The sequence below is a fragment of the Nannospalax galili genome, unplaced genomic scaffold, assembly GCF_000622305.1.
Source record: "Nannospalax galili isolate Female #2095 unplaced genomic scaffold, S.galili_v1.0 scaffold664, whole genome shotgun sequence".
Classification (NCBI taxonomy): Eukaryota; Metazoa; Chordata; class Mammalia; order Rodentia; family Spalacidae; genus Nannospalax; species Nannospalax galili.
Window position 1 is genome coordinate 2881246 of NW_008354274.1, and position 27759 is coordinate 2909004.

At 46.9% G+C, this 27759-nt stretch overlaps 1 protein-coding gene across 1 annotated transcript in view; it reads left to right on the forward strand.

Moving 5' to 3' along the window:
• Nucleotides 1-27759, forward strand: part of Card11 (caspase recruitment domain family member 11) — a 154468-nt gene that overhangs the window by 68528 nt on the left and 58181 nt on the right. Inside the window, exon 2 of the mRNA XM_017802769.2 lies at nucleotides 26755-26891. Within this exon, the coding sequence (XP_017658258.1) occupies nucleotides 26885-26891 (7 nt within the window). The 5' untranslated portion in view covers nucleotides 26755-26884. The remainder of the gene's footprint in view (nucleotides 1-26754; nucleotides 26892-27759) is intronic.

The window sequence follows — 27759 nt, forward strand, 5'->3', positions numbered from 1 at the left end:
GAGAGATGACTCAGTAAGTAAAGAACTTTGGTGCAACCATGAGAATCTGAGTTCAATCCTCCAAACCCATAGTTCAAAGGCCAGGTGTGGTGGTACACCCTGTAATCCCAGCACTGGGGAGTTGGAGACAGGAAGATGCCTAAGGTTCACCAGCCAGTTAGCCTAGCCAAATCAGTGAGCTCCAGGTTCACTGAGAGGCACTACCTCAAAAAATTAAGATGAAGAAAAACTGAGGGAGATACCTGACATCAGTCTCTGGCCTTCACACATATATATACAGATACATAAATACATATATACAAAAAAATAAAGAGGAAGAGGGGAAAGCCAATTAGTATGAGCATTGCGTCTCTCTGCTTCCTGGCCTCCATGGTAAGCAGCTCTTCTCCTCCTTGCCCTTCTGCCCTGATGCTCTGCCTCACCGCAGCTCAGATATAAGGCAACCTGGTGACCATGGACCAAAACCTCTAAAAGCATGGACCAAAATAAACCTTGCCTTCTTTAAGTTGTTTTATGCAGGTATTTTGTCACAGCAACAGAAAGCTAACACATGATACACAACCTTCTGAAATGATGAACCCCAAAGTGCTAAAAGAAAAGAAGCCGGATGCTCAGGAGCATGAACTACACTGTCCTGTTTGCCTGGAGGTCCAGAAAGTATAAGCCTGGTGGAGACCATGGGGTTGGTTGCCTCTGAGGGCAGAGCATGAGGATGAGGAAGCAGGGGAAGGTGCTGTCCAAGAGGGCCACCCACTCTGGGGTCTTGTGGCCTTGGGTGTATGCTTTCATCTTTCTTCGTAACTCACTGAGCCGTGCACTCAAGGTCCAGGCAATGTGTTGGACCAGGAAAAGAACCACAAATACCCTTGTGCTTGGTGCAGGCTGGGAAACAGGGAGACATCAGCCAACTCGGTAGGTGGAGACCTGCCAGGTAAGGGTATGAGAAGAGAGATTTGTGTTTGGTGTTTGGGAATGGAAGAGGGTGTTGGTGGCTTTTAGGAAGGGAAAGGGGCTGACCCTTGGCCTCTCACCTTGCAGGATGCTGGGCAGGCAATTCTCATGAATCTCCATCCAACCTTCCTACAATGTGTGTCTGTGTGTCTGTGTGTGTGTGTATCTGTGTGTATGTGTGTATGTGTGTGTGTGTGTGTGTGCAGGCACATGTGGAAACCAGAGGATGAACTCAGCTGTCCTTGCTCAGACCATTCACCATGTTTGTTTGAGACACCATGTAGCCCTGGCTGGTCTGGAGCTCACTATGTAGACAGATTACCCTTAAACTCCAGATCCGCCTGCTTCTGCCTCCAAAGCCCTTGGATTAAAAGGCGTGCATCACCACACCTGGGCCTGACCTTGTTTTTTGAAACAAGGTCTCTTACTAGCCTGGAGCTCACCTATTAAGCCAGGCTGACTGACAACTCAGCCCCAGAGATCCTCCTGTCTCCACCTCCCCAGCGTTGGGATTACAAGCCCATGCTACCACTTCTGGCTTTTTATATGCAGCTTCTGGAGATCAAACTCCAGTCCCTGTGCTATGTCCATTAAGCCATCTCCTCAGCCCTCTTCCCACAACTCTTGTTACCCCTATTTCTCCCACAACAATACATTGCTCTAGTTCCTTTGACCCCAGGCATCTGCATGAGACACACACACACACACACACACACACACACACACACACCCCGCAAAGGATGACCTGTGGGTGGCTATGGTCAGCCTGCATCCAGGAGTGTCTGTGGGGAGGGCAGAGACAGATATGAGTCATCAGAGGGTTAGTAGACCCAGTACACATCAGGGAACAGTGGTGATGTAGGAGGTCCACTCACAGCAAAGTCAAGAGGACAAAAGAACAGACTACAATGTGTGCTCATAGAGGGGCCCCTGCTCCCTCTTGGTGGAGTCCTTGGTCTCCTGAGTGATGGTCTGACACAGGGGCAGGGCAGAGCCACCAGGTGTGCTGGGGAAGAAGGGTTCTTGCCTCATTCCTTCTAATTTCTACCCAATGAACCCTAGCTCTTTGTGGCCCACAGAGCATAGCCCCTTCTCATTTGCACCCTCTCCCTCCTCTGGGGGTTCAAAGCACCCACAGACTCTACTCAGGCAACAGTTTAAGCTGTTGTTTGAGAGCTTGTTTCTCTTTTCCACGTTCTTATGTTTTAGAATTTCTGTGTGCATGTAATACATACATGTGTACATGTGTATACTGGTGTGCCTGTGCATGCACATGTGTGCACATACTTGTTGAGGCCAGAGGTTGGCACTGGGGGTCTTACTGCTCTCCATCGTGTGGGTTTTGCTGTTGCTTTCATTCATCGTTATTATTATTATTGTGTGTGTGCATAATGTATGTGTGGATACCTGTGTCACAGCTCCTGCAGAGGTCAGAGGACAGCGTTGTGGAGTTAGTTCTCTCCTTCTGTCTGTGCTGCCCAGCTTCTGTTGTCAACTTGACACACCTGGGAAGAGGGAACTTCAGCAGGGGAGCTGTTGCCATTGGATTGGCCTGCGGCCATGTCTGCGAGGCATTTTCTTGATTGTTGAGTGATGTGGGAGGGCCCAGTCCACTGTGGGTGATGCCATCCCTGGGCAGGTGGTCCTGGGTTATATAAGAAAGCAGGCTGAGGGGCTGGAGAGATGGCTCAGCAGGTAAGAGCATTGGCTCTTCTTGCAGAAGGTCCAGGTTCAAATCCCAGCACCTACATGGCAGCTAACAATCATTCATAACTCCAGTTCCAAGGGATCTGACAACCTCTTCTGTCTTCTACGGTCATTGCACGACACAGGTGCACTTACACACATGCAAGCATAACACTCATACATATAAAATAAAAATAAATAAATAAACAAAAAAGAAAGCAGGCTGAGCACAGGCCAGGGGAGCAAGCCAATAAGCAATGTTCCTCCATGGTCTGTGCTTCAGTTCCTGCCTCCAGGATCCTGCCCTGAGCTCCTTCCCTGGCTTCCCTCCATGATGAACTGTAAGCTACACAGTGAAATATACTCTTCTCCTCAAATTGCTTTAAGTCAAAGTATGTTATCACAGCAATAGATAAGCAAACTAGGCCAGATATTTACATGGGTTCTAGGGATCAAACACAGGTCCTCAAGCTTGTGTGGCAAATGCCTTTACTTGCTGAGCCATCTCACCAGCCCTCCACCTTGTTTTTTTGAGACAGGGTCTCTCACTGCACCTGGAGCTTACTGATAGGCTAGGCAGGCTGGCTGGTGAGATCTGAGGATCCACCTGTTCCTGCCTCCCCAGCACTAGGGTTACAGGCACATGCCACCATGCTTGGCTTGGGTTTTGTTTTGGTTTGGGGGGGTGGGGTGGGGGGGGTTCTTCTTCCTCCTCCTCCTCCTCCTCCTCTCTTCTTCTTCTTCTTTTCTTCTTCTTCTTCTTCGTTTCGGAGGTAGGGTCTCACTCTGTAGCCCATGCTGGCCTGGAGCTCACTCTGTATCCCAGGCTGGCCTTGAACTTGCTGTCCTTAGCTCCCCATGGGACTGGGATGTCAGGCCTGCACAACCACATCCGCCTTCAGATTCTGCTCAGAATAAAACAAAAAGGGAAGTATACAGCCCACCCCAGCCTCTTTCTGTGCCTGCTAAAAATAGAGACAGCCTCCACAGAGTGGGGCACCAGTGTGGGCTTCCGGGGGAGGCTGCTGCACCCTGTCAGGGTCGGCACTTTCTGGGTGCCTTGCAGGCCAGTAGCAGAGGACAGGGAATTTGAGAATCCATGGAGAGAGCCCCCTGCCAGGCCCGGGACACAGCTGCTTTGCAAACCTGTGAGTACATGGTCCCCATTAATTCCTGACTGTGGCCCATGTGAGCCGAGCTTCTGAGGCTGAGTCCTGCAGGCCACTTGCTCTCCTCCTCACCTGGTCATTTTTCTTTTGTCTATACACGTGTATTTGGTGGCTTTAAACACATCTTGTCTCCCTTTTTTTTTTGTTTTCCCTAGTGCTGGGGATGCAACCTAGGCCTTGTACATGCTGAGCAAGTTCTCCACTATGAGCCACATACACCTCAGCCCTAACTATTTGAGACGCGGGCTCTCTATGCAGGGCCTCTACTTCACACCACGGAGCCTAGAATTGACCCACAGAAGGCTCTCCACTAATAAATGATTCACGGGAGCAAGATGCTCTCATTATCACTGTGGGTGCCTTGTTTCTTCTGTGGGTAGTGCCATGGCTGAGGAGTGGGTTCTATACTCAGTGGGGTTTTTTTATTTTTATTATTTTTATTTTATGTGTATGAGTGTATTGCCTGCATGTATGTGAGTGCACCTGTGTCATGCAACGCCTCGGAGGTCAGAAGAGGGCTTCAGATTCCCCTGGAACTGGAGTTAAGGTCGGTTCATAGCCACCATGTGGGTGCTGGGAATCGAGCCCGAGTCCTCTGCAAGAGCAGTCAGTGTTCTTAACCACTGAGCCATCTCTTCAGCCCCACTCAGTGTGTCTTAAAGAAGGCCAAGCATGCTCAAGGCCCTCAAGGGGGAGGGGTAGAGGAAGTATGTCCTGTCTTCCAGAAGTGTAACCCCCGAATCCTGGCCCTCTCAGCAGGGTAGGATTACTTCCCACCCCACCCCCACCCCCAGTGCAGTCAGTAGGTTCCCCCTAGGGTCTCCTCAGAGTGTGACTGTGAAGAGATGAGCCTGGGGCTGATACTGTCCATCCAAGGTGGTCCTGACCCACAGGCAGAATGGAACAAGAAATCCCCAGGAGCCTCACCAGGTGTTTGCAAAGTGAGCCACTTCCCCAAGAGCCCAAAGGACGATGGGACCCCAAAGAGGTTCTCCTTTTAGGAGCCCTTGGAGACTCGCAGAATGTTTCTTGATTCCTCAGTAGAGACTTGTGAGATGTCAGGATCTACAGCTTAAAGGGGCTTTGGAAGAGGCTGGAGAGATGGCTCAGTAGGTAAAGCATTCAGAAGGACAAGGACCCAAGTTCAGTCCCCCAAACACACATTTTTAAAGAAGCCAGCCATGACGGCACCTTCTTGCAGCTCCCAGTGCTGGCAAGATGGGAGGTGGAGGCAGGAGGATACTTGGGACTCACTGGTCATCTAGCCTGGCCACCTTGATGAGGTTCCAGGCCGGTGAGAGACCCATGTCTCAAACAGACAGTGGAAGCCATCTGAGGAATGATCCCTGAGCTTATCCTCTGACTTCCACATGCACACATACACATACATGTACCTATGCACCTGCATGTGTACACACATATACAAAAAAAGAGACACTAGAAGCCCTAAAAGATCTTTTGCTCATCACAGACAAGACCACAACCTTCTTTTGTGGGATTAAACTAACTTCAGTGGGTTGAAAAAGTTGGCCAGAATTAGCTGCAGTAACTCATACCTACAAATGTGTGATCTCAGCTCTTAGGTGGCTGAAGCAGGAAGATCAAGAGTTGGAGGCTAGCCTGAGCTACACAGCTTAGTTCCAGGCCAGCCTGAATACAGAGTGAGACCCTATGTCCAAAAGACCAAAGTAAAGAAAAAAAGAAAAAGTCGGGGATTGGAGAGATGGCTGAGCAGTTAAAGTGCTTGCCACACAAGCAAGAGGACCAGAGGAGTTTGGATCCCCAGAGCCCAAGCAAATGCCAGGCAGGCGTGGCAGCCTCCTATAATTCCTGTCTCAAAGAGACAGAGGAGCCCCAGAGCAAGCTGGCTAGCGGGCCTGACCAGATCAGGGAGCTCTGGGTGTCACTGAGAGACCCTGCTTCAACGAGTAAGGTGAAAAAGTAACTGAGAATGATTCCCGACATCAACCGCAGGCCTCCACACACATGCCCACACACTCATACATGTATACACATGTGCACACACTGATATGAAAAGAAGAAAGTCAGGCCGGGCTTAAAGGTCTCCTTTAAAATGAGTACATGGAGGGCTGGAGAGATGCTCAGTGTTAAGAGCACTGCCAGCTCTTGCAGAGGATCCAGGTTCAGTTCCCAGCACCCACATGGCAGCTCATGCATTCTATAAGTCCAATTCCAAGGGGATCCAACACCCTCTTCTGGCTTCTATGGGCACTGTATATATGTGGTATACTTACATACATGCAGGCAAAACACTCATACACATAAAATAAAAATAAATTTTAAAGAAAGAAGAGCCCAAAAGTCTTAAATCTAACAGCTCAAAGATATTTTTATACCATACATTGATCACTAAAAGAAAGGGGCCTCCACCTTGAGAAGGAAAGAAAATAGGATTGTGAGATGTCTCTTGGGCTTGCTCCTGCCCTGCTCACTCTACACAGAGAGGTGGAAAGTGTGAATCGAAGTGTTTTGTTTTTTTTTTTAAGTTTCAAGATCACCAGTGGCTTTAAAGCAGGTGAGCTGAGCCAGCCTCCGGGAAATTAGTCAAGTTCACATACAAGTGGCTTGCGGTCTCAGGAGCTCTCCGCAGGAAGGATATGATCTGAGCCAGCTACAGGAAAGGGGGCCAGTAGGCCCTGTCACTGGCTCACCCCCACCACCCCCGCTGGCTCTCTTCTCTGTTTCCTTTCTTCATTTTTCGTTCCTTTTCTCAACTTTGCACCTGTGAAAGCTAAATAAAACCAAGTTCTTGTCCCCTTTCTCTCACAAGCCCTGGTGGATGACTTTGACACCACCACCACCCCCCCGCCCCCGCAACACACAGGTGCCTCTTTTCCCAATTCTAGCTTAACTTTGCCCTAGGCATCCAGCAAAAGTCATTCCCACAATTTCAAGTGACTCCTCCCTCCCCATCAGTTCCTCCAGAGACCTGGAGTTTGAAAAGCCATAGGCAATCTCCAATAACAAGCTATGGACGCTTTCTGGGGGCAAATCCCAGCACCTTCCCACAATTCCCCTCATCCCAGAGCATCCTTTCTCCCGACTGTCTCTGTCTTTGCCAAAAAAGGTAACGTCTGCAGCCAGCTTTCTCTGGGTTGGGGCACCCTGCTCCCATGTGTTCAGGAGAGTGTGGCTGTTTATTTTCATTTACTGTGGTGGGATTTGTAGAGCCTAGCTAACAGATACCCCCCCCGTGTGTGTGTGTGTGTGTGTGTGTGTGTGTGTGTGTGTAGGTGCATGTGGGGGAGGAGGATGCACATGTGTATATATACATGTGGAAACCAGAAATCAAACTCTGATATTTCTCAAGAACTATCCACCTTAGTTTGTGTGTGTGTGTGTGTGTGTGTGTGTGTGTAAGGTTTCATTCATTTAGTATTTATGTATGTATGTATGTATGTATGTGTACCTGCCTGAGTTTATGTGCACCACATGCATGCAGGTGCACAAGGAGGCCAGAAGAGGGTGTTGGATTCCCTGGAACTGGAGTTACAGGTGGTTAGGAACCACCCAATGTGGGTGCTGGGTCCTCTGCAGTAAGCACTTTTGACTCCGAGTCGTCTCTCCAGCCCTTCACCTTGTTTTTTAAGAGTCACTCGTGGCCCTGGAACTTGCCAATTAGGCTAGACTGGCTGGCCAGCAAGCCCCAGGGATCTGCCTGTCTTCACCTCCTCTGTGCCATGATTACTGGCACACACCGCTATGCCCAGCTTTTATGTGTGTGCCAGGGATCCAAACTCAAGTCCCCATGCTTGCAGGGTAAATACTTTACCAACTGAACCACTTTCTAACCCAACAGTCACCATCGTAAAATGAACAATTTGCTGGCATTTTGTCCTTTCCCAATGCTGAGCAGCCACCACTTCTATGTAGCTCCAAAATATCGTGTGTGTGTGTGTGTGTGTGTGTGCGTGTGTGTGTGCGTGTGAAAGAGAGACAGAGAGAGGGAGAGACAGAGAGAGGGAGAGACAGAGAGAGGGGGAGAGAGGGAGGAAGGGAGGGAGGAAGGGAGGGAGGAAGGGAGGATGTTACGCCTATCTATGCCTGGATAGATGGCTTGCATTGGAACTTTTCCAGACATATCTGCTATATGGAATCTCTAAATACAATTTACCTATCGTGGTGATTAACACATGGTATGGGCATAATAAATGATAGTTATTACCACATCTAACTCTGAAAGTTCGGGAGAGACAGAGAGAGGGAGAGACAGAGAGAGGGAGAGAAAGAGAGGCGGGTAATGTGTACATACATGTTTGTGTACCTACATGTGCATAGACGTGTATGTGGAGGCCAAAAGTTGACATTAGATGTTTTCCTCAGTTGCTCTCACTTTTATCACACCTTTATTTTTCATTCACTATGTGTGCACATGCACACATGCCACATGTATGTGGTGATCATAGGACAACTTGCAAGAGTCGGTTCTCTCCTTCAACCCTGTGGGTCCCAGGGATCTAATTTAGGTTATCGGACTGGACAGCGGTTGCCTTTAACTGGTGAGCTGACTCACTGGCCTTCATCTTATTTTTGAGACAGAGTCTCTCACTAAGCCTGGAACTCACCTGTTCGGCTAAACTGGCTGGCCAACAAGCCTGTCTGCACCTCCCTAGGGCTGGGATTCAGGTGTACACTGCTACACCTGCCTTTTTATGTGAGTGCTGGAGACCCGAACTCAGGTCCATATTCCTGTGCCACACTTCATACACTGAGCTATCTCCCTAGCCCCAAGCTTGGAGATACTTTCATCTCCACAAAAGGAAGCTTGGTGCCCACTAACAGCTACCGTTTATCCCTGACAACTATAGTCATTCCCTCAGTATTGAGGGGGGATACATTCCAGTACCCACCCCTTGGGTACAGCCATCAGTGAATGCTCCTGGCCCAGATATAAAGTGTGTAGCATTTGCAGGGAACCCGTGTCATTCCTCAGGCAGTTTACACCATCTTTAGATGCTTATTCTAATGATAGTGTCAATGCTGTGTGGTAACCTGCTGCACTGTTCTTTGGGGGAATTCTTGCAAGGAGATGAAGTTGAACTAGGGAGAGGATCAGTGGGTGTCTGTCACATGACACTATTCCTGGGGAGATGGGAATAAACGTCTACTCACCCCAGATAGGGAAGTGATGTCAGACCAGTCAGGATGCCACCAAAGTCCAACTTGGTGAACCAATGAGTTTTATTGGGGTTATTTACAGGAGGAGAAATGACTCAAAGACAGCTTCATCACCAAAGTCACTTCAACATGGGTGACAGCTCAGGAAAGCAGAAAACCTGGAGCGCACTGCACAGCCTGCAGGCAGCTTGGCAGTCTGGAGAGTGCCCTTTCCAGGCAGCCTGGCTGGTCTGAGAGATCCCTCTGCAGTCCTTACTGCTTATATATGTTTGCAGAGGGAGGAATCTAGTAAAGTTTGTCAGTTTCAGGGACTTCCTGAAACTACTGAGTTGTTTACTTCCTGAGCTTAAGAAGCTTCTGGGCAGGATGGATTGTTTTATCTCCCTTAGAAAATCCCGTGTCTTAATAAGCTTCCCTCCAAAACGAAGATTTTATCTGGGAGGAAATTGCCTCACAGTGCCCTGGTTTTGTTTCTTGATGCCATAATAAAATACTCTGACAAGCTTAGAGGACAAGGGGTTTGTTTCAGCTCATAATTCCACATAATGGGCCATCATTCAGGAAAGTCAAGGTGGGAGGAATTTGAAGCAACTGGTCACCTCCCATCCTCAGCTGAGCAGACAACGGAATGGATACACTCATCCTAGTGGTCTCTACTCTTGGACAGTTCAAAACCCCCCTCCTAGGGAATGGTGGCACCCAGGGTGGACAAACCTTCCCTGCTCAATTAATGTAATCAAAACAATGCCCCACAGCCATGCCCACAGGCCAACCTGATTGATGGGCTAGTGAATCCCCCATTGAGATGCCCTTCCCAGGAAATTCTGGATTATGTCAAATTGGCAATTAAAACTATTACAGTGGGTAAAATGCTTGCTATACAAGCATGAGGACCTGATTTCAGATCCCCAACACCCACATAAAAAGTTAGGTGTGGTGGTGTGTGCCTGCAGCTCCAAGGCTTGGGGGATGGAGGCAGGAGATCCCCGAGGCTCTCTAGCCAGTCAGCCTAGCTGAATCATGGAGCACCAGCTCAGTGAGAGACCATCTCACAATAAAAGGTGGAGAGCAATAGAGGAAGTCACTCAACATCAACATCTGGCCCACACACACATATGCAGGGGTGAGAACACAGCTCTCCCACACTCACATGCACACATGTACAATACACACACAAGAGTCTCTACATATTCAACATAGATGCAATTTTTTTCTTTTAACTATTTTCAGTCCTTTCAGTAACTTTAAAAAAATTTATTTATTTTTATTTTGCGTGTGTGAATGTTTTGGTCTACATGTATGTAACTGTACTATGCGATGCAGTGCCCTTGGAGGCCAGAAGAAGCATCATGTCGCCTGGAACTGGAGTTACAGATGATTGTTACCTCCTATGTGGCTTCCAGGAGCCAAACCTATGTTCTTTGCAAGAGCAGCCAGTGCTCTTAACCAATGAGCCATCACTCCAGCCTTATACTTTGAGTAACTCTTAAGTGTGGAAAGCTCCACTAACCTGCTTCCCACCAGAGATGGTCCTATTGTGCGTACTTCGTCAGTTCATCATGTCCCTCTGTGTGATGTCCCCAAGGCTCATCCATATGATACTATTTGTCAAAGACACCTTCCTTTTTACAGCTGAGTAATATTCCAAGTGCGTACAAACTGTCTTTATTTCAAACATCAGTGGCTTTGTGGGTTCAGGGGTTTGGAGACAATGCAGGGATGGGTAGAGGGAAGAAGAAGCAGCCTTGCTCAGTACTAGATGCAGCAGAAAAGTCAGGAGAACATATGACGCCCTCTGTCCACATTCCCCACTCACCCTCAGATCTACTTTGTACAGGCTGAACCCAAGCTGGCCCTTCCAGGAAGCCTGTTAGAGAAGCCAGCAGCCTCAGCCAGCCTTCCCAAGCTGCCATTTGGCTGCACTCCTGAACGCATTACAGCAATTAATTACATCCAACCCTTGATTATCTCAAGTAATAGGGGACAGAATAACACAGAGTTAATTGAAGAGCGGGGGTGTAGGAATGGGGGGGGCTTGTTCCATGGGAGAGCTATTTACTTTGTGGTTAATTACAAGAGACCCGTTCTGGTCCCCCACCTTCTCGCTTGTGCACCATCTCTCTCTCCCACGCAGAAAGCCTAACATTTAATTGGATCCACAAGCCTATTTTTGTTCCCAACATAGTGGTTGCTCAATTAATGCATTTAACTAACAGGTTCCCCTGGCAGCTCCTTGGCAGAGCTTTTCGGATGCAAAAGCAGGCCAGTTTCAGTGGCTGCCTGGTCCCCCATGGAGTGTTCATTGTTAGGGTGATAGTGGTGCTAAGAGATCTAAATAAAAGCACCAGGCTGGATTCCTCCAGAAAATCTGCCTCCAGGCACACAGGAGAGGACAGGGTACTCTGGAGGCTCCTTACCTGGGCCTCCAGTCCAGAAGTTGAAAATGGCTAGTGGCTGTTAGTCTTCGCAGCCCTGTGCCCCTGCAGGTGTGTAAGTACAAAGCCATTTCTCTTCCACTCCTGTCCAGTTAAAAACTAAAAACCTCCCTTGTGTCCTGACGTCCCCCAACACCAGTGTCTTGTTTGTCTATTTTCTTGCCAGGAAGCCCAGCCAGGTGTAACCTCATCTCCACTCAGTTCACAGACACCCAAGCGTGACCCACAGGAAGGTGGCTGGCTGGCTCTCCAGTTCCCAGCACCACCATCACCACCACAACCTCCTCTTAGTTACGCGCTGTTCTACCCTCATGTCTGCTGCTGGTTTTATTACTCAGTCATTCCACCCTCTGAGATGGGCTGGCGGCTCATGAGCTCACATGCCACAGCTCAAGTGCATCCGGCCCAATCCCCAGTGATTTCTGTCTGGAAGCTCCCCTGGTGAAGATGTTCCCACGCATTCACTGTTTACTGACAGCCAAGGAGCAGGAAGCCAGTTCCATGCAATCCTATAAATGCTGTACGATGTTTGGTTGTCCGTTTTCTAAGGATTAGAATCCTACACAAGGCTGGGAGGTGACTCAGTGGTAGAGCTCCTGCCTAGAACCCCCCAGTGAGGGGCTGGAGGTGTGGCTCAGCTCCTGCCTAGACTCTCCCAGTGAGAGCCTGGGGCATGGCTCTGAGGTACACTTCTGGTCTAGCAAGTGTAAGGTATTTTGAGTTCCACCTCAGCACTTCAAAAAGAAAAAAGAAAACCTTTTTTCCCACAAATAAAACTAAATTTCAGAACCCCACATTGAGCATGGACCCTTTCCAAGACTGTAGAAAGTGCCCCCCATCCTGGCGCTGCCCCAGGTGGGAGCTCACTGCTGAATCCCACAGTGTTGGGGAGTGCCTACCTATCTACCCATTGCTCAAGCTGTTGGATCCTCTGCACTCCTCTAGTAAAGATGGGTTGTGACAAGCAGGCTCTGTTCCCGCAGGTCAGACACTGGAGAGATGTCTCTTGTAGACTTCAAGCTCATGACTGATGGAGAGGGAAAGATGGATTGGTGCTCAGCTGCAAACTGCAGGCGCAGCAAAACATGGGGGACAAACGAAGGGCGTGGGAGCCCCGTAGGCAGGCTGTCGTGGTGGCAGCTCTCCCTTGCAAGGGGCTGGGGAGGAAGGTTTCATCAGCTTGAAGGGAAGTAGCTATATATGACACAGAAAAGAAAGCCAGCACTTATCCATTGGAAATCAATCACTTCATAAATATTAAACGCCTACTTATGTTAGACATTAGCTAAGCCACAGGATGTACAAGGAAAGTTGAGATAGGGCATCGCCAGGCGGCAACTAGGGTCACAGGAGTTAGAAAAAGATGCCAACACCACCAGGGAGCTGATTTGAAGGAAAAGACCTTGCACAGAATGATTGAGGATAACACAGGCTTTTCCCTAAATTGTATTGAAGATGGAAGGAATCGTTACAGACCAAAATAGGGACTTCTTCTGTCTCGGGTTCTAAGTGTCCACTTTGTATGCTACAAGAGCGTGTAAGGGGTTTCTTTCTGCCTGTTCCTCATCCGGCTTTACACACCAATCAAAGGAGGCTCGGAGATGTTGACCACACAGCAAGGAAATTTCAGAACTGGGGTTACAACCTAAGGCTTTCTCTGCAACCCTGTCCTCTCCACTGGAGTGAAGACGGGAGCTGTCCAGCTCTTTGGGTCTGCCTTTCTTCCTGTTTGGTTAGTGTAAGATGTCTACTTACCTTCTATCAGCCTTGCCGCATGCCTCCTGCCTTCCGTAGGTTTCAACTCGCACCAACAGACAACTGATTTGAAGCTCTCAAGAGCAGAGAGTATATCTTACTTATTTGTGGGTGCTCTAACCAGGGACCCAGCCACCCTAAGTCAAAAGGAAGGAAGGAAGGAAGGAAGGAAGGAAGGAAGGAAGGAGGGAGGGAGGGAGGGAGGGAGGGAGAGAGAGAGAGAGAGAGGAAAGAAAGAAAGAAAGAAAGAAAGAAAGAAAGAAAGAAAGAAAGAAAGAAAGAAAGAAAGAAAGAACCTTCAGACACAACAGCTCATTGGACAAAACTCACCTCCTGCTCTTCTGCTACATGGAAAAAGACCCAGTGAATCCCCAGATGAGAACCTGCCATCTCACCTCCTTGAAACACTCAGGGGAAATAATACTCAGGGTGTCTGTGGCCTAAATAAATCCCAGGACCCCTGCTTCCTGCCCTTTGTGTTAGCCAGACCTGAAGGCCTCTTGAGAAAGATCTTGGAGCCTAGGACTAGAGATGTAGTTCAGTCGGTGGAGTGCTTATCTAGCATGCTTGAAGTCCTGGTTTCTATCCCCAGTACTTCATAAACTGGGCCTGGCAGTGCCCAGCACTTGGGAGGTAAAGGCAGGAAGATCAGAAGAAGTTCAAGGTCATTTTCAGCTATATAGTGAGTTTTAAGGCTAGCATGGCTTACATGAGATGAGAGAGAGAGAATGAAGAAAAAGAAGGAAGGAAGGAAGGAAGGAAGGAAGGAAGAATTGATTGATCTTGGAATCCCATACAACACCAGTAAAAGCCAGTCCTGAGCCCCACCCCCACCACACACACACCCAACACTTTCCTGCTTGCTCTGACTTCTGTGACTTCAAATGTGGGGGGATCCTGAGATGATAATGGGAGAGTTAGAGTATTAGAGCCCCAAGTCAAGTATGGCAGGAGACAGGCAGGAGGATTGCTGTAAGTTTGAGGCCAGTCTGGACTACAGTGAATTCTAGGCCAACCTAGCTGCATAGCAACACCTGTCTCAAAAAAAAAAAAAGAGGGAGAGAGGAAGGGGAGGAGAGAGAAGGATATGGAGAAGAAAGAACTAGAAAAAGAGGGAGAGAGGAAAGGGAGGAGAGAGAAGGATATGGAGAAGAAAGAACTAGAAAAGGAGAAAGAAGAGAAGGAGGAGGGGAAGAAAGAAGAGGAGGGGAGGGGAGGGGAGGAGGAAGCACCAATCCACTCTCCTTTTCCATTATAAGAAAAGTTGAGGTCCACCCTTTTCCAGATAGCAACCTAGTTGATAGAAAAGGTTGACTGAGTTCTTTTCAAATACATGGAAACATGCTTCAAAGAGCTTGCTGCAAACACCTGCTCCCATGATATTTCATAACATACATTGCCAGGGGACTGGAAATGCATTTTAAACTGATTGCCACATCGATTCTTAGTATAAGTTCAGTGCATCTTACAAATTCAGGAGTGACATGTACTTGCTGCAGGGGCCTCAGAGGCAGCACCCTGAGCTGCAGGACCACCTCTGGCCCCATGAGATAACTTCATCTGAGCTGCAGACAGTGGGCCTGTGATCCACTAAGATTCATAGTTCCCTTTCAAACAGGCAGGCACAGCTGCAATCCAAGCTGCCTGGGCCCTCTGCTCCTCTGTCTTTCCCCCTCCTTGACTCCCATCCTACTCAGAGCAGTTTTCCTGTCATGAGGGCCTGTGAGCCTCTGAGTCTTCTGTCCTTCCTGTATGTGGCTCTTCCCTGCCTCCTGCCTCAGCTCTGCACACCCCCTATTACTCTCATAGATTGACTCTGATTAGTTAAATCTCTCCCTTGTCTTTATATTTTTCTGACTTCTGTATGTCATAATGTTTGTTAATCGTATGACTGAATAAGATAGTGAGTGGACGAATGAGTGAATTGACAAATGAGTGACTTAGTGAGTGAATGGGTGAGTGAGAGAATGGGTGAGTGACTTAGTGAGTCAATGGGTGAGTGAATTAGTGAGTCAATGGGTAAGTGAATTAGTGAGGCAATGGGTGAGTGACTTAGTGAGTCAATGGGTGAGTGAATTAGTGAGTCAATGGGTGAGTGACTTAGTGAGGCAATGAGTGAATGAATGAATGAATTAATTAATTAATTAATTAATAGGAATGGACGAATGAGTGAGTGAGTGCATGCCACCCAGATGACTCTGGAATACGCTCATCCCCAGACTTCATAGACTCCCTGGGTGATGGCCAAGGTCCTGGCCTAGTCAGCTACCTTAATCCTGTCATGTCTCCCTGAGGCTCCAGTGCCCACAGACAGTAAAAGGAGAAGGTTTAGGGTTCCTCCTACTCCCTCCTCAGCTGCTACCTAGGTAGGGCTCTTACTTGATGGCTCTGGTGAACCTTTTCTATGCAATATGAGGTGGTCTGACCTTTTCTCTTAGCAGGTCATGGGGCTGTTGGGCTCACCCCAGGCATTTCTCTGCTAGCCCGGCTCCCTGGAGCAGGATTTGGCTGGGTAACCTTAGTAGAGGACATTGACTTCCCTGTGTCTGCTGTGTGCCTTTCAGACCACTTCCCCAGTGCCCCAAATCCAAAGGGAACTTCTTGTGGCCTGACTTCCCTGTGTCTGCTGTGTGCCTTTCAGACCACTTCCCCCTTTCAGACCACTTCCCCAGTGCCCCAAATCCAAAGGGAACTTCTTGTGGCCTGATTTCCCTCTCAGCCTGCTTCCCCAGGAGTCTCTAGGCCCGGCTCTGGAAGCAGGTGCATGCTCTTCCCTCACTCTGCAGTGCTGTGCTGGCAACAGGTGAGAGCCCAACACAGGTCACTTCTTACAGGACACACAACAGGCCTAGGATAAACAGCAAAGCAGAGCTCAATGCCCCATGGAGTGGAGCTGTCACAGCTCCCAGGGGCTACGAAGGAGGGCACAGTTTTGGCACGTTCTTGTTGGTGAGTGCTGAAGGTGATTCTGTGACAGTGAAATGCCACAGTAGCATTCAATTCCGCAGCCTTTATTTTTTAAGACAAGTTCTCAGGTAGCCCAGGCTGGCCTCAAACTCTCAAAGTCACCAGGAATGACCTTGAACTCCTGATCCTCCTTCCTCTACTTCCCGAGTGCTGGGATGACAAATGTGCACCACCGTACCTAGTTTGTGCAGGGCCAACGACGGAGCCCAGGTTCTGTGCATACTAGGCATGTATGCTACCCACTGAGCCACACCCCTACCCGCCACAACCATTTACTGAAGTCCTATGATGTTGGCATGTATCATCACAAAGAGAGACAGTGGGTTTCCCAACCTCCTTCCAAACCCAACCAGAAAACAACCAGAATGTCACAACATACACCAGGGAAAACAAATTTCCTCGAGCCTGCAGCTGGTGCAAGGGGCCCACAGGGAAAGCACACATGGGTCTCAATAGGAATCAGCTGCTGTGCTTAGTCACCACAGGCCAGAGCAGGAGGGGATAGTGTTTCATTATCATCAAAGCTAGGGCTCTTTCCTCCCCACCAGCCAATCCAGCAATGCTGTGCTCTGTGGGAGTCTTCAAATATGTGACCTTGCTCTGGGATTTATCCTGCCCTGGGTCCCTGTGGCCCTCTGTACTGTCAGTATCCTTGTGTGACTAGCCTGAGATACAGACGGGACTAATATTCATAAAGAGCCAGTGTGATAAATTGATGCACATCTCAGAACCATTTAAATCTGCCAGTCCTAATTGTGCTTTCTTTCAAAAGCTTTTCCACAGAACTGTTAGAAAAATGAGCATTGAGAGGATGTGGGGACAGTGTCCTTTGGTAAGGCAAGAGGTGTGTGCCCTTCCAAAGTTCATTGCCTTAGTACAAGGCTGAAACCACTGCAGAATAAATCTTGGGGAAGGGGGTGGGGGAGGCCTGGAGAAAGGTCAACATTTGTCTGCCTTTGGTCTCTGTAATGGTTAATCTTTATTGTCAACTGGACTAGATTTTTTTATAACATTTATTGGGGGTGGGGAATCAGAGGACAACTTGTAGGAGTCAATTCTCTCCTTCATGTGGGTCCTGGGGATCAAACTCAAGTCCTCAGGTTAAATGGCAAGTGCCTTTATCTGCTGAGCCATCTCCCCAGCCCCACTTGACTGCATTTGGAAACACCATGGAAACATACTCCTAGGTGTGTCTGTAAGAGAATTTCTAGATTAGGTCAGTTAATTAAGGCCCACCCTAATTGTGGGTGGCATCATTCTCTGGCTGGGGTCCTGGACTGAATGAAAACAAGAAATGGAGCCGAGCACCAGCATTCATTTCTCCCTGCTTCCTGACTGTGGATGAATGTGACCAGCTGCCTTGCCCTCTTGCTGCCTTCATGGACTGCCCTCCGACTGAACCAAAATAAGCCCTTCCTCCCTTAAGTTTCTTCTTATTGGGTATTGGGTCACAGCAACAAGAAAAATAATAAGTACAATCTCCCACCCTTGCTATGGAAGTGTCCTCCTGCCTTAATTGCTACCAAGTGGAGACTTTTATCCATAGAATCATTGGCTCTCTGCCACTATTCCCCAACAGTAGATGGATGTACTCCCTAAGGGTCATCATTACTTGTGAATATTACAGGTACCCTGGTGCCGTCAGAGCTTCCTGGGGTAGTGGGCCTTGCTCTGGGCTGGATGATATTAAAAACCTTGGCTGTGATATGGACAAGGAGGTCGGTGGGTTCTTAAAGACTGAGGAGGGCTGAGGAAAGAAGGGATAGAAGCCAGCCAGTGATACAGAGACTGGAGTAGAGGCTGTGCTTACTGAACAGTCAGAGGTGTGGTGAGGACCTGGGGAAGACCTGGATCAGGTGGGTGGGATGAAAGGCCAGAGACATATGAACTGAGCAGGGGATGATGGTGGACATTGTCAGGGCCTATTTCCTAGGCAACACTTCTACCTGTGTTGCTAATCTCTCAGAATCACATGGTTAATTTCTCCCCTAGAGCACTTTAGACATGGGTAGGGCTTAGTCTGCCCTGGAAGCTGGCTGCTGTAGTTTTGCTGTATTGTCTCCCATAGACTCACATGTTGGAACACTTGATTCTTAGCAGATGAAGCTGTTTTTTGGAAGTGGTGGGACCTTCTGGAGTGGGGGGGAGTCTCACTGAAGGAAGTGAATTTCCACAGGGGGAGGGTAGTCACAGGCTTTGAGGTTTATAACCCAGGATCACTTCCTGTCTTCATCTTGATTCATGGAGAGGGAAGCAAACAGCCTCATGCTCCTGCCACCATGCCTTCCCCATCCTGATGGACTGCACCTTCAAACTGTGAGCCAAAACAACCCTTCCATCTTTAAGTTTCTTCTTGTCAGGTATTTTGTCACAGAAATGAAAAAGATAACAAATATACTTGCCCACTCTGCTGTCATAGCCAGAAGAAAAGTACTAAAACAAAGAGATAGGGCAGCTATTTTAACCTTAGCACTCAGGAGTATGTGACCAGAAGCAATGTGGTTTAGATCAAAGGCATGGGTCTTATTTATCATGTGCATCTGTTAGGATTGTTTTTCACCTGTAAGTAATGGAAATATAATCTGGTTTTACATCTTCTAGGGCCTTTGTTCTTGTCATAGATCAAAAATCACAAAGGTTAGTTGTCTAGTTCTGCAACCAGTGGCCCAAGGTTCTTCTAGTTGTCCTTAGAGTATGCCCTTGTCTTCATGGTCATAGGGCAGCTGCTCTTCTTCCAAGCATCACATCCATGTTCCAGATAGGAAAACAAGACAACTAAAAGACTCCTGTCATCTGTTTCTGCACCTTTTCTAGATCTTTCCTAGCTGGATGTGGTGGCATTTTAGAAGCTGAGCCAGGAGGAAAGAGGAAAAAAGAACCTACTTGGATGCCTCATCCAGAAAATTCCACTTGGTTGTACCTATGTTGTATAGCCACATGTAGCTGCAAGGGAAGCAGGGAACACAGTTTCTGAGAAGGGTTCAATTAATGCCACAAACAAACTTGGAGATCTGTTAACAAGTAACAGAGAACGGATGTGGTTGGCAGCCAGCAGTGTCTGCCACTCCACTGTGAATTTGAAATGATAATTGCTGTTTCCAAAATATGTATCTATGGTGCTGTGCTGATTGCTGTACACATGTTAATTAATGGGAAACATCCTGTCAATATTTCAGTTGATCGAGCTGGGATGAGATAGATGGAGGTTAACAAGTTAACCAGGATGTGAGAGAGAGTCGTGCAGGGAGAAATTCCAGCTGCTTCTGGAAATGCCCTGTTTGTGAGAATGACAGAGATTATTTGAGACAGAAGGGTGTCCATCAAGGATGATTCTGATCTGCTTCTATAAGGCTTTCATGTCAGGGTTATAAACGCTGTGCACCGTGGGAGTCCAAGTATGTACCAAGGTTTGTTCATTAATTTCCTTTGGTAATAGATCATTCCTTTAAATAATCTTTTTCCTTTTATTTATTTATTTTTTCCAGAAGTCCTTTCAATTAAGTGGCAGTTTCACTGGAATAATTAAACCCTGCATATCAAGCTGCTCCATCCAATCACCTGAGAAAATCAATTAATCACAGATGCATTTATCTAGCTGACTGCTGATTCCCTTCTGAGACCAAAGCTTTTGTTATGGGGTGGCCTATGGAAAAGGAAAAGGTGATTTGTCCCTATAACATGGCTCCTCAGGACTGGAGAGATGACTCGGAGGTTAAGAGCAATGGCTTCTCTTGCAGAGGACCTGAGTTTGGTTCCCAGCACCCCCATCAGGTGGCTCATAGTTATCTGTAACTCCAGCTCCAGGGGATCCAATGTCCTCTTCTGGGTTTCTATGGGCATCTGCATTTGTATGCACCTACCCACACACAGACACACACACATACACATAAACAAACAAGAAGAGGAAATCATTAATAAAAAATTTCCTTTCCAAAGGATTTGGAGCTTTCTAGACTTGCAAATAGCAACCTCATTTTTATTTTATTCAAGATGAGGTATTTAGGTGGGTGTGGTGGTGCACACCTTCAATCCCAGAATTCAGGAAGAAGAGACAGATGAATCTCTGTGAGATTGAGGTCAGTCTGTTCTACATAGCAAGTTCCTGGCCAGCCAGAGCTACATGGTGAGACCCTGTCTCAAAAACAAACAGCAACAACAAAAAAGATGAGCTATTCATTTTAATTTATTCAGCTAAATATATAGATATAGATTTAGATATAGATACATAGAGATGATAGATATTAGATAGATGATAGATAGATAAATAGATATTAGATAGATGATAGATGATTGATAGATAAATAGATGATAGATAGGTAGATGATGATAGATAGATGATAGATGATAGATAGATAGATAGATAGATAGATGATAGATAGATGATAGATAGATGATAGATAGATGATGGGCAGATATCTAGATAGATAGATAGATAGATAGATAGATAGATAGATAGATAGATAGATGATGGACTGAAAAGAAGGGCCTGTGCTAACTTCTTCTGCAGGGACAGACAGTTGCTGAACCCCTCTGAACCTCAATTTCTTCCTCTATGAAGCAAAGAGCAATAGCAAGTACTTAGTGGGGTTGTTGTGCATTTTAAATGAGATTATCCACGTTGAGCTTAGTACAGTGTCTTGCACAGAGCAACACCCTGTGTCTTTGCATAGGCAGCTACTTGAGGGATTAATTCAATAAAGAGGAAGACTCAGAGCTCAAGAAGCAAGGAATCCCATTAGTTAGATGTACAGCCGAGTGTAGTAATATTAATGGAGATGATTACTAGGTGAGATCAATGATGTAGAGTGTGAACAGGCTGAATAGGGGCTCTTTTGTGAGACGTCACCATTATCTGACTCTCCCATCCTCATTTATAAAATGGAAATAATGAAGCCCACTTTGCTGAAGGTTAAGTGAGACAACATCCACGGAGTGCCAGGCACCCAGCCACCACTTTTTCTTTATGCCAGGATGAGCTCCAGGGATCCTCCTGTCTCTGCCTCCCTAGAGTTGGAATTATAGATGTGTCTGCCATGTCAAGATCTTTACATGAGTCTGGGGCATCTGCTCAGGTCCTCATGATCCTATGTTGCCTTGCCCTGAGTCATCTCCCCAGCCCCTTCTAGCTCTCCTTGTGTGTAGTTTTTTCCTGTTATTTGCTCCCTAATCCTAAATAATACACTTCTATTGTTGCTTGTTGAAATATTAGTTTTAAGGCATTATCAATGAACATACTATTAAGTGAATTAGAATTTAGTGCTGCTTACTAAGTCCACCTCTAGGTACCTACCCTTCCCCCATTATCTCATTGCTTGTGTTAGACTAGCCATGATGGCTGTGTAAATACTGTGAACCTTAAGCCAAGCTGTTTGTTGTGATTGGACTCTGTTTTTCCTAGAGTTAATATCACCTTTTTCTTTTCCTACTTGGTTTTGTAATGTTTTTTTCTCATTGGGCTCTCAAATCTGTCATTTGCTTAATACTATTACTCCCTAGGTAGGAAATACATCAAATAACAATTCCATACTTCCATCCTGCCAGCTTACTTCTGGGGGATCCTCCCTCATCTGCTACAGACTGGGCTAGATAGTGCTGACTTTGCTTTTATCCTGGGACGTTCCTGGCCACTTTCGCCAATGAATCCCTTACCTACTGAGCCCCTTTCTCCCTCCTTATTGCATTATCCATTATTTTACTAGGGTAGATCCTGTAGGAACTGCCTAAGGCACACAGAAAATAAGTACTTAGAGTTTCTCACATTCTGAAAATATGTTTGTTGTTCTAGTTAGCATTAACTGTCAGCTTGACACAGAATCATGTAAAAATAAGAGTCTCAGTTGAGTCATCTTTACCAGGTTGGTCTGAAGACATGACTATGAGGAACTGTTTTGATCGTCTTAATTGATGTCAGAGGGCACAGCCCACTGTGGGTGGCATCATTCCCTGGGCACGTGGTCCCAGCTTGCATAAGAAAGCTTACGACCAGCAAGCCAGAAAACAACATTCTTCTACCGTTTCTGCTTCAAATTCCTGAACTGACTTCCCTCATTGATGGACCGTGACCTGAATGTGAGCCAAATAAGCCCAAGTTGCTTTTGGTCAAAGTGTTTCATTGTAGCAGCAGAAAGGAAACTGGGACAGCCATCTTATTTTCACATGTGATAGATAGTTTAGGTATGTATAGAATTCTAGATTTAAAAATATTTTCTGGCCAAGTGTGGTGGCACAGTCCTTTAATCCCAGCACTCAGGAGGCTGGGACAAGTAGATTTCTGTGTGTTCTAGACCAGCCTGGTCTATATAATGAGTTCCAGGCAGCTGGGGCTACAGGGATACCCTGTCTCAAAGAAAATACAATTTCCTGTCAAAAGTTCAAAGCCATTGCTGTGCTATGTCTCAGCTTCCAGAACTGATGTTGAGAGGTATGGCACCATGTTTTCCTCCCTCTGCATGCAACTTGAAGTTTTCTTTCTGGAAGGTTCTAAGGTCTCCTCTTAATTGCTAGTGGCTCACAATTCCAAGATGGTGTGCTCTGGTAAGAATCTGTTCCACAGATTGATTGCACTGGGCATTCTAAGGGCCCTTTAAATCTGAAGACTTGTGTTCTTATGTTCTGAGAAGTCTCTAGCATGATTCCTCAGGAAACTTTACTTTTTTATATTTTATTTATTATTTTTATTTTATGTGCATTGCCTGAATGTATGTAAGTGCAGCCATGTCACAATACCCAAAGAAGTCAAAAGAGGGCATCAGATCCCTTGGAACTGGAGTTACAGATGATTGTTAGCTGCCGTGTGGGTTCTGAGAATCGAACCCAGGTACTCTGCAAGAAAATCAGTGCTCTTAACCATTGAGCCGTCTCTCCAGTCCCAAAGTTCACTTCTTAACTTATATTTTATCCTCAAATATTATGTAAAAAGGGAACAGTCTACGTGATCTTCTTGGATTTCCATTCCTCACGTTAGACCTTCTATGCTGACCTCACTTTCTCTTTTGCTTCCTTCTATGACTTTTTCTTTTTTTGAGATACAGTCTCACTATGTAGCTGGACTTGAACACATGATCCTCCTGCCTCAGCCTCCCCGGGGTGGGTTACAAGCATACACTACCCACACCTGGCCAAATCATGGATTTTTTTGAAGTTTTTGTCTTATTCAGTTCATGTTTTCCTTTCTACAGGTTTCTTGTCTCGTTTTATCTCTTGGGCTCTGCCTAATGTAGAGATTCCATATTAAGCCATCCTTGGTGCTCTCTGTATTAAGTGAGAGGCAACAAAACGCACTGAATATGAGTTTTGCCTTTCTCTTGGTTAATTTTGTTGTCAATTTGACACACTTGAGTAGAGGGAACCTCAAATCAAGAATTTTCCTCTATCAGATTGACCTAAGAGTATGTCATGTCTCTGAGGCATTTTCTTGAATGATAATTGATACAGGAGGGCCCAGCCCACTGTGGGCAGTGCCATTCCTAGGCAGGTGGTCCTGGGTTGTATAAGAAAGGCAGCTGAGCAAGCCTGGGGAAGCAAGCCATAAGCAGTGTTCCTCCATGGTCTCTGCTTCAGCTCCTGTTTCCAGATTCCTGCTTTGAGCTCCTACCTTGGCTTCCTAACTGGACTAACCTGTAAGCCAAATAAACCCTTTCCTCCTGATGTTTGGTCAGTGTTTTATCATAGCAAGAGAAAGCGAACTAGAGCGCCTATGAACTAATGGCCTTCCCTGTGGACCAGCCCAAATCTACCATCCCAGAACTTAGTTTTAGGTCTCTCCTGAGCTTTAATAGGATCATGACCACTGCTGAGAATTTTGGACACACTTTCTGATCATAACCCTTTACAAAAAATAAACCTTTTAAGCAGTTCTAGAGACTGTATGTTAGTATTAAGTGGAATCAGGGAGCCCTGGGTCCAAATCCTTCCTTCATACTAACGTACCAACTTTTATTTTCTTGGGCCTAAGATGGTAATAGTGACAATGTACCACCACTGCCCAAGCAGTTCTTAAGGTTTGTTCATACTGTTTAAATCCTATGAGTTATTTTTTCCATTGCTGTGACCAAACACCTGAAGAGAAGCAACTTAACCCAGGCATGGAGGCACACGCCTTTAATTCTAGCACTCGAGAGGCAGAGGCAGGCAGATCTTTGTGAGTTCAAGGCCAGCCTGGTCTACATAGCAAGTCCCAGGCCAGTTGGGATTACAAGGAGACTCTATCGCAAAAAGATTTTTAAAAAAGCAACTTAAGGGAGGATTGGATTATTGTGACCCACAGTTTAGGAGATACAGTCCAACGTGGCAGGGAAGGTGTGGCGGTGGAACAGCTCCTGTCTGTGGCAGCTTGCTCACATCTCTCCAGATCAAGGAGCAGAGAAAGGGGGACGCTGGCACTCAGATTGATTTCTCCTTTCCCCTCTTTCTATTTATTACAAGACCCCATCCCATGGGATGGAGCCACCCACATTCCAAGGGGCATGTTCCCCTTTAGTTAATCCTCCTTGGAATTCCTTCACAAAACACTACAACACTTACTAATGTTCTGAGTTTCTCCATCCAGTCAGTTGACTATTAATATTAACCATCACGGACATTCTTCCTGGCATAAAGGGAATAGTCTGTAAGAATTGGGGATGGTGATTTCCATTACTGAATATACCTATAAGTCAATATCTCAAGCCATCAATGTAACCCAGACATGATGGCACACACCTTTAACCTCAGCATGTGGAAGCAGAGGTAAACAGATCTCTGTGAGATTGAGGCCAACCTGGTCTATATAGCAAATTCTAGGCCAGCTGGGGCTACAGGGAGACACTGTCTCAAAAAGAGGAAAAAAGAGATTGATCTATTAAAACAGAGTCCTGGGGTTAGAGAGCTGGCTCTGTGGTTAAGAGCACTGACTGCTCTTGCAGAAGAAATAGGTGCAGTTCCCAGCACCCACATGGTGGCTAACAAAAACCCATAACTCCAGTTCCAAGGTATCCAGTGTCCTCTTCTGGTCATTGTGGGCATAGCATGCACGTGGTGCACTCACATACATGCAGGCAAAAGACTCATAGCATAAAAATAAATAAAATTTAAAAACAGTCCTAAAATTTTTCCTGGCTTTAGGATCAATTTTTTAAATGCTGCAAAGTTCTAGAAACTCCAGCCTCCCTGTTGATGGCCCTGTGTGACAGTTTCCCCAAATGATGTTGCCGTGGCAGGAAGGTGGAGAAGCAGGGACAATCAAACAAACCTGCTTTCTCTTTCTTATAATTAAAACCTTTCTTATAATGAGAAATAAATCATTGAAAAGACTTCTCTTCTGATCATAAAAGACATGAGTTCCCTAAAAAAAAAAAACTACATGTAAGGGCTGGGGATGAGGACCCATGTTTGATCCCTAACACCCATGTAAAAACACAGGTAACACCCCAGCCTCGGCTCTGGGAAGGTAAAGACCAGCAGATCTGAGGGTTCACTTGATGGTAACCTAACCTAACTGATGAGAACCCTTTAAAAACTAAAATGGACTGTTCCTAAGGACCACGCCTGAAGGTGACCTCTGGCTTACACACACACACACACACACACACACACACACACACACACACGCCCATACTCGCAAGAAAGCATGCCCATATACACACAGAGTGCATGGATGGAAGTGTGCCAATCCCCCTACCCATTGTCCTGTGGCTTCCTCATCTCCCATGGAGCATTCAACTCTCAGATCACCTCCTCCCCCATCACTGGCCACAGTGCGGGAATCCATGTGTCTGTGGCTAACCCAGCTATACAGCACAGAGGCCATGGGGGGACGAAGGAGATGTCCTGAAGAAATGTGTGGACCTGCCACCTCCCCTAGCCAAAGGCCTTCTGATAATACCTGGCTGAAACAGATGCCAGCCAAGAGAGTCAATGTCACCTGTGATGAACACTCAAGGTCCCAATCAAGCCAGCTCTTGATTACACAGCAGCATCCCAGGTCTTTGTTGCTCCCTAAAAAAGAGGGGTCGTAGAGTAGTAGGCTTCCAGGAATCTGCCAGGACAAGTGTCTGGCTCATCTGTACCTTCCCTGTCTTTGAATGCTAAACTCTCCCTCACCCCAACCTGCTTTCCTAGGAGGAGAACAGGACCTGACCCCTAACACCCCACAGGTACTGCTGGACTCCCAGAGCAGCTGAGCTCAGGGTCAGTGATTGCCATGTCAACCACCTTGAGGAATGCCACCTTTGGCACTGTGGCAGGCTCCTGCCCAGGCCCACGGCAGACTGGAGGCTGAAGATGTAATTCACAGGGAAGGGAAGTCTTCTGAGTCAGAATGTGGCTTGCTATCCTGGACCTAACAGATTCATAGCATTAGATCAAGCTGCTCTGCAGGCCCTTTGGTTGGAGTCCATGAGCATCTGCCTTCCAGACCACAAGTCACCCCAGGGCCACCACCTTCTTGTCTCTCCATCCTTGTAGGTCCCGGTATATGTGGCTGGTGGCCTTCTAAGGCCGTCTCCCTCCTGCTCTTGGTGTGTTGTGCCTAACACTGTCCCTTGGAGAGATGCGCATTGAGATTCCATTCCCCATCCCTTCTTCTAGGCAACTTGTTGCTTTGGTACAGGAACCTTTTCCATCTCTCCTGCCTCTGCCCTGTGCTCTGACTTGACTCTTTTTTCCTTTTTCAGATTCTGGCCATCTGCACTCCAGATCCAATGACAGACTGGCTCAGAGGAGGACAGGACACAGCCAGAAAGTGTGACCATCAGACTTCAATAACAGTTCCACAGTTTTTGTTTATTGAGCACCACCAGCTCTATGCCAGGTACTTTACTATCAATTTTTTTATATTTTATTATTTTTATTTTATGTGTATGAGTGTATTCCCTGCATGTATGTGAGTGCACCCATGTTGTGCAATGCCGCAGGAGGTCAGAAGAGGACTTCAGAGTCCCCTGGAACTGGAGTTAAGGACTGTTTGTAGCCGCCATGTGGGTGCTGGGAATCGAACTGGGATCCTCTGCAAGAGCAGTCAATGCTCTTAACCGCTGAGCCATCTCTCTAGCCCCTGCTATCAGTTTTTATATTGAGAAACCAAGAAGTGGAGTGTATGAGTTATGTTCCCTGCTGCTGTGACAAAACACCTGACAAAAGCAACTTAAAGAAAGAAAGGTTTATTGTGGCTCATAGTTCAAGGGCACAATCCATCATAGTGGTAGGAATGTGAGGCAGCTTGTCATATGTCATCCAGTCAGGAAGGAGAGATGCCAGGCCATGGGATGGTGCCGCCCACATTCAGGGTGGGGCTTCCCACCAGATAATCTAGATACCCCTTCACAGTCATGCCCAGAAGCTTGTCTCCTGGGTGATTCTAGGTCCTAATTGACAGTCAATATTAGCCATCACGTGGCCGTGACCTAAGCCTTAGTGTAGAGGAGAGTCAAAAAGAAATGAGCAAGGAAGGGGCTCTGACATGAGCCCAAGTCTGGGGAATAATCAAAGAAAACCCCAATATGCTTAGAATATGCTTTGTGATGTGACCGTGGGGCTGGTGGAAAGCAATGCACACAAGCACTTAGAGGGCAAGATCAAGAATTTTTTCATTCTTCATGTGTGTGTGTGTGTGTGTGTGTGTGTGTGTGTGTGTGTGTGTTCGTGTATGGGGTGCATGTGTGGATGAGCATGCACAGGTA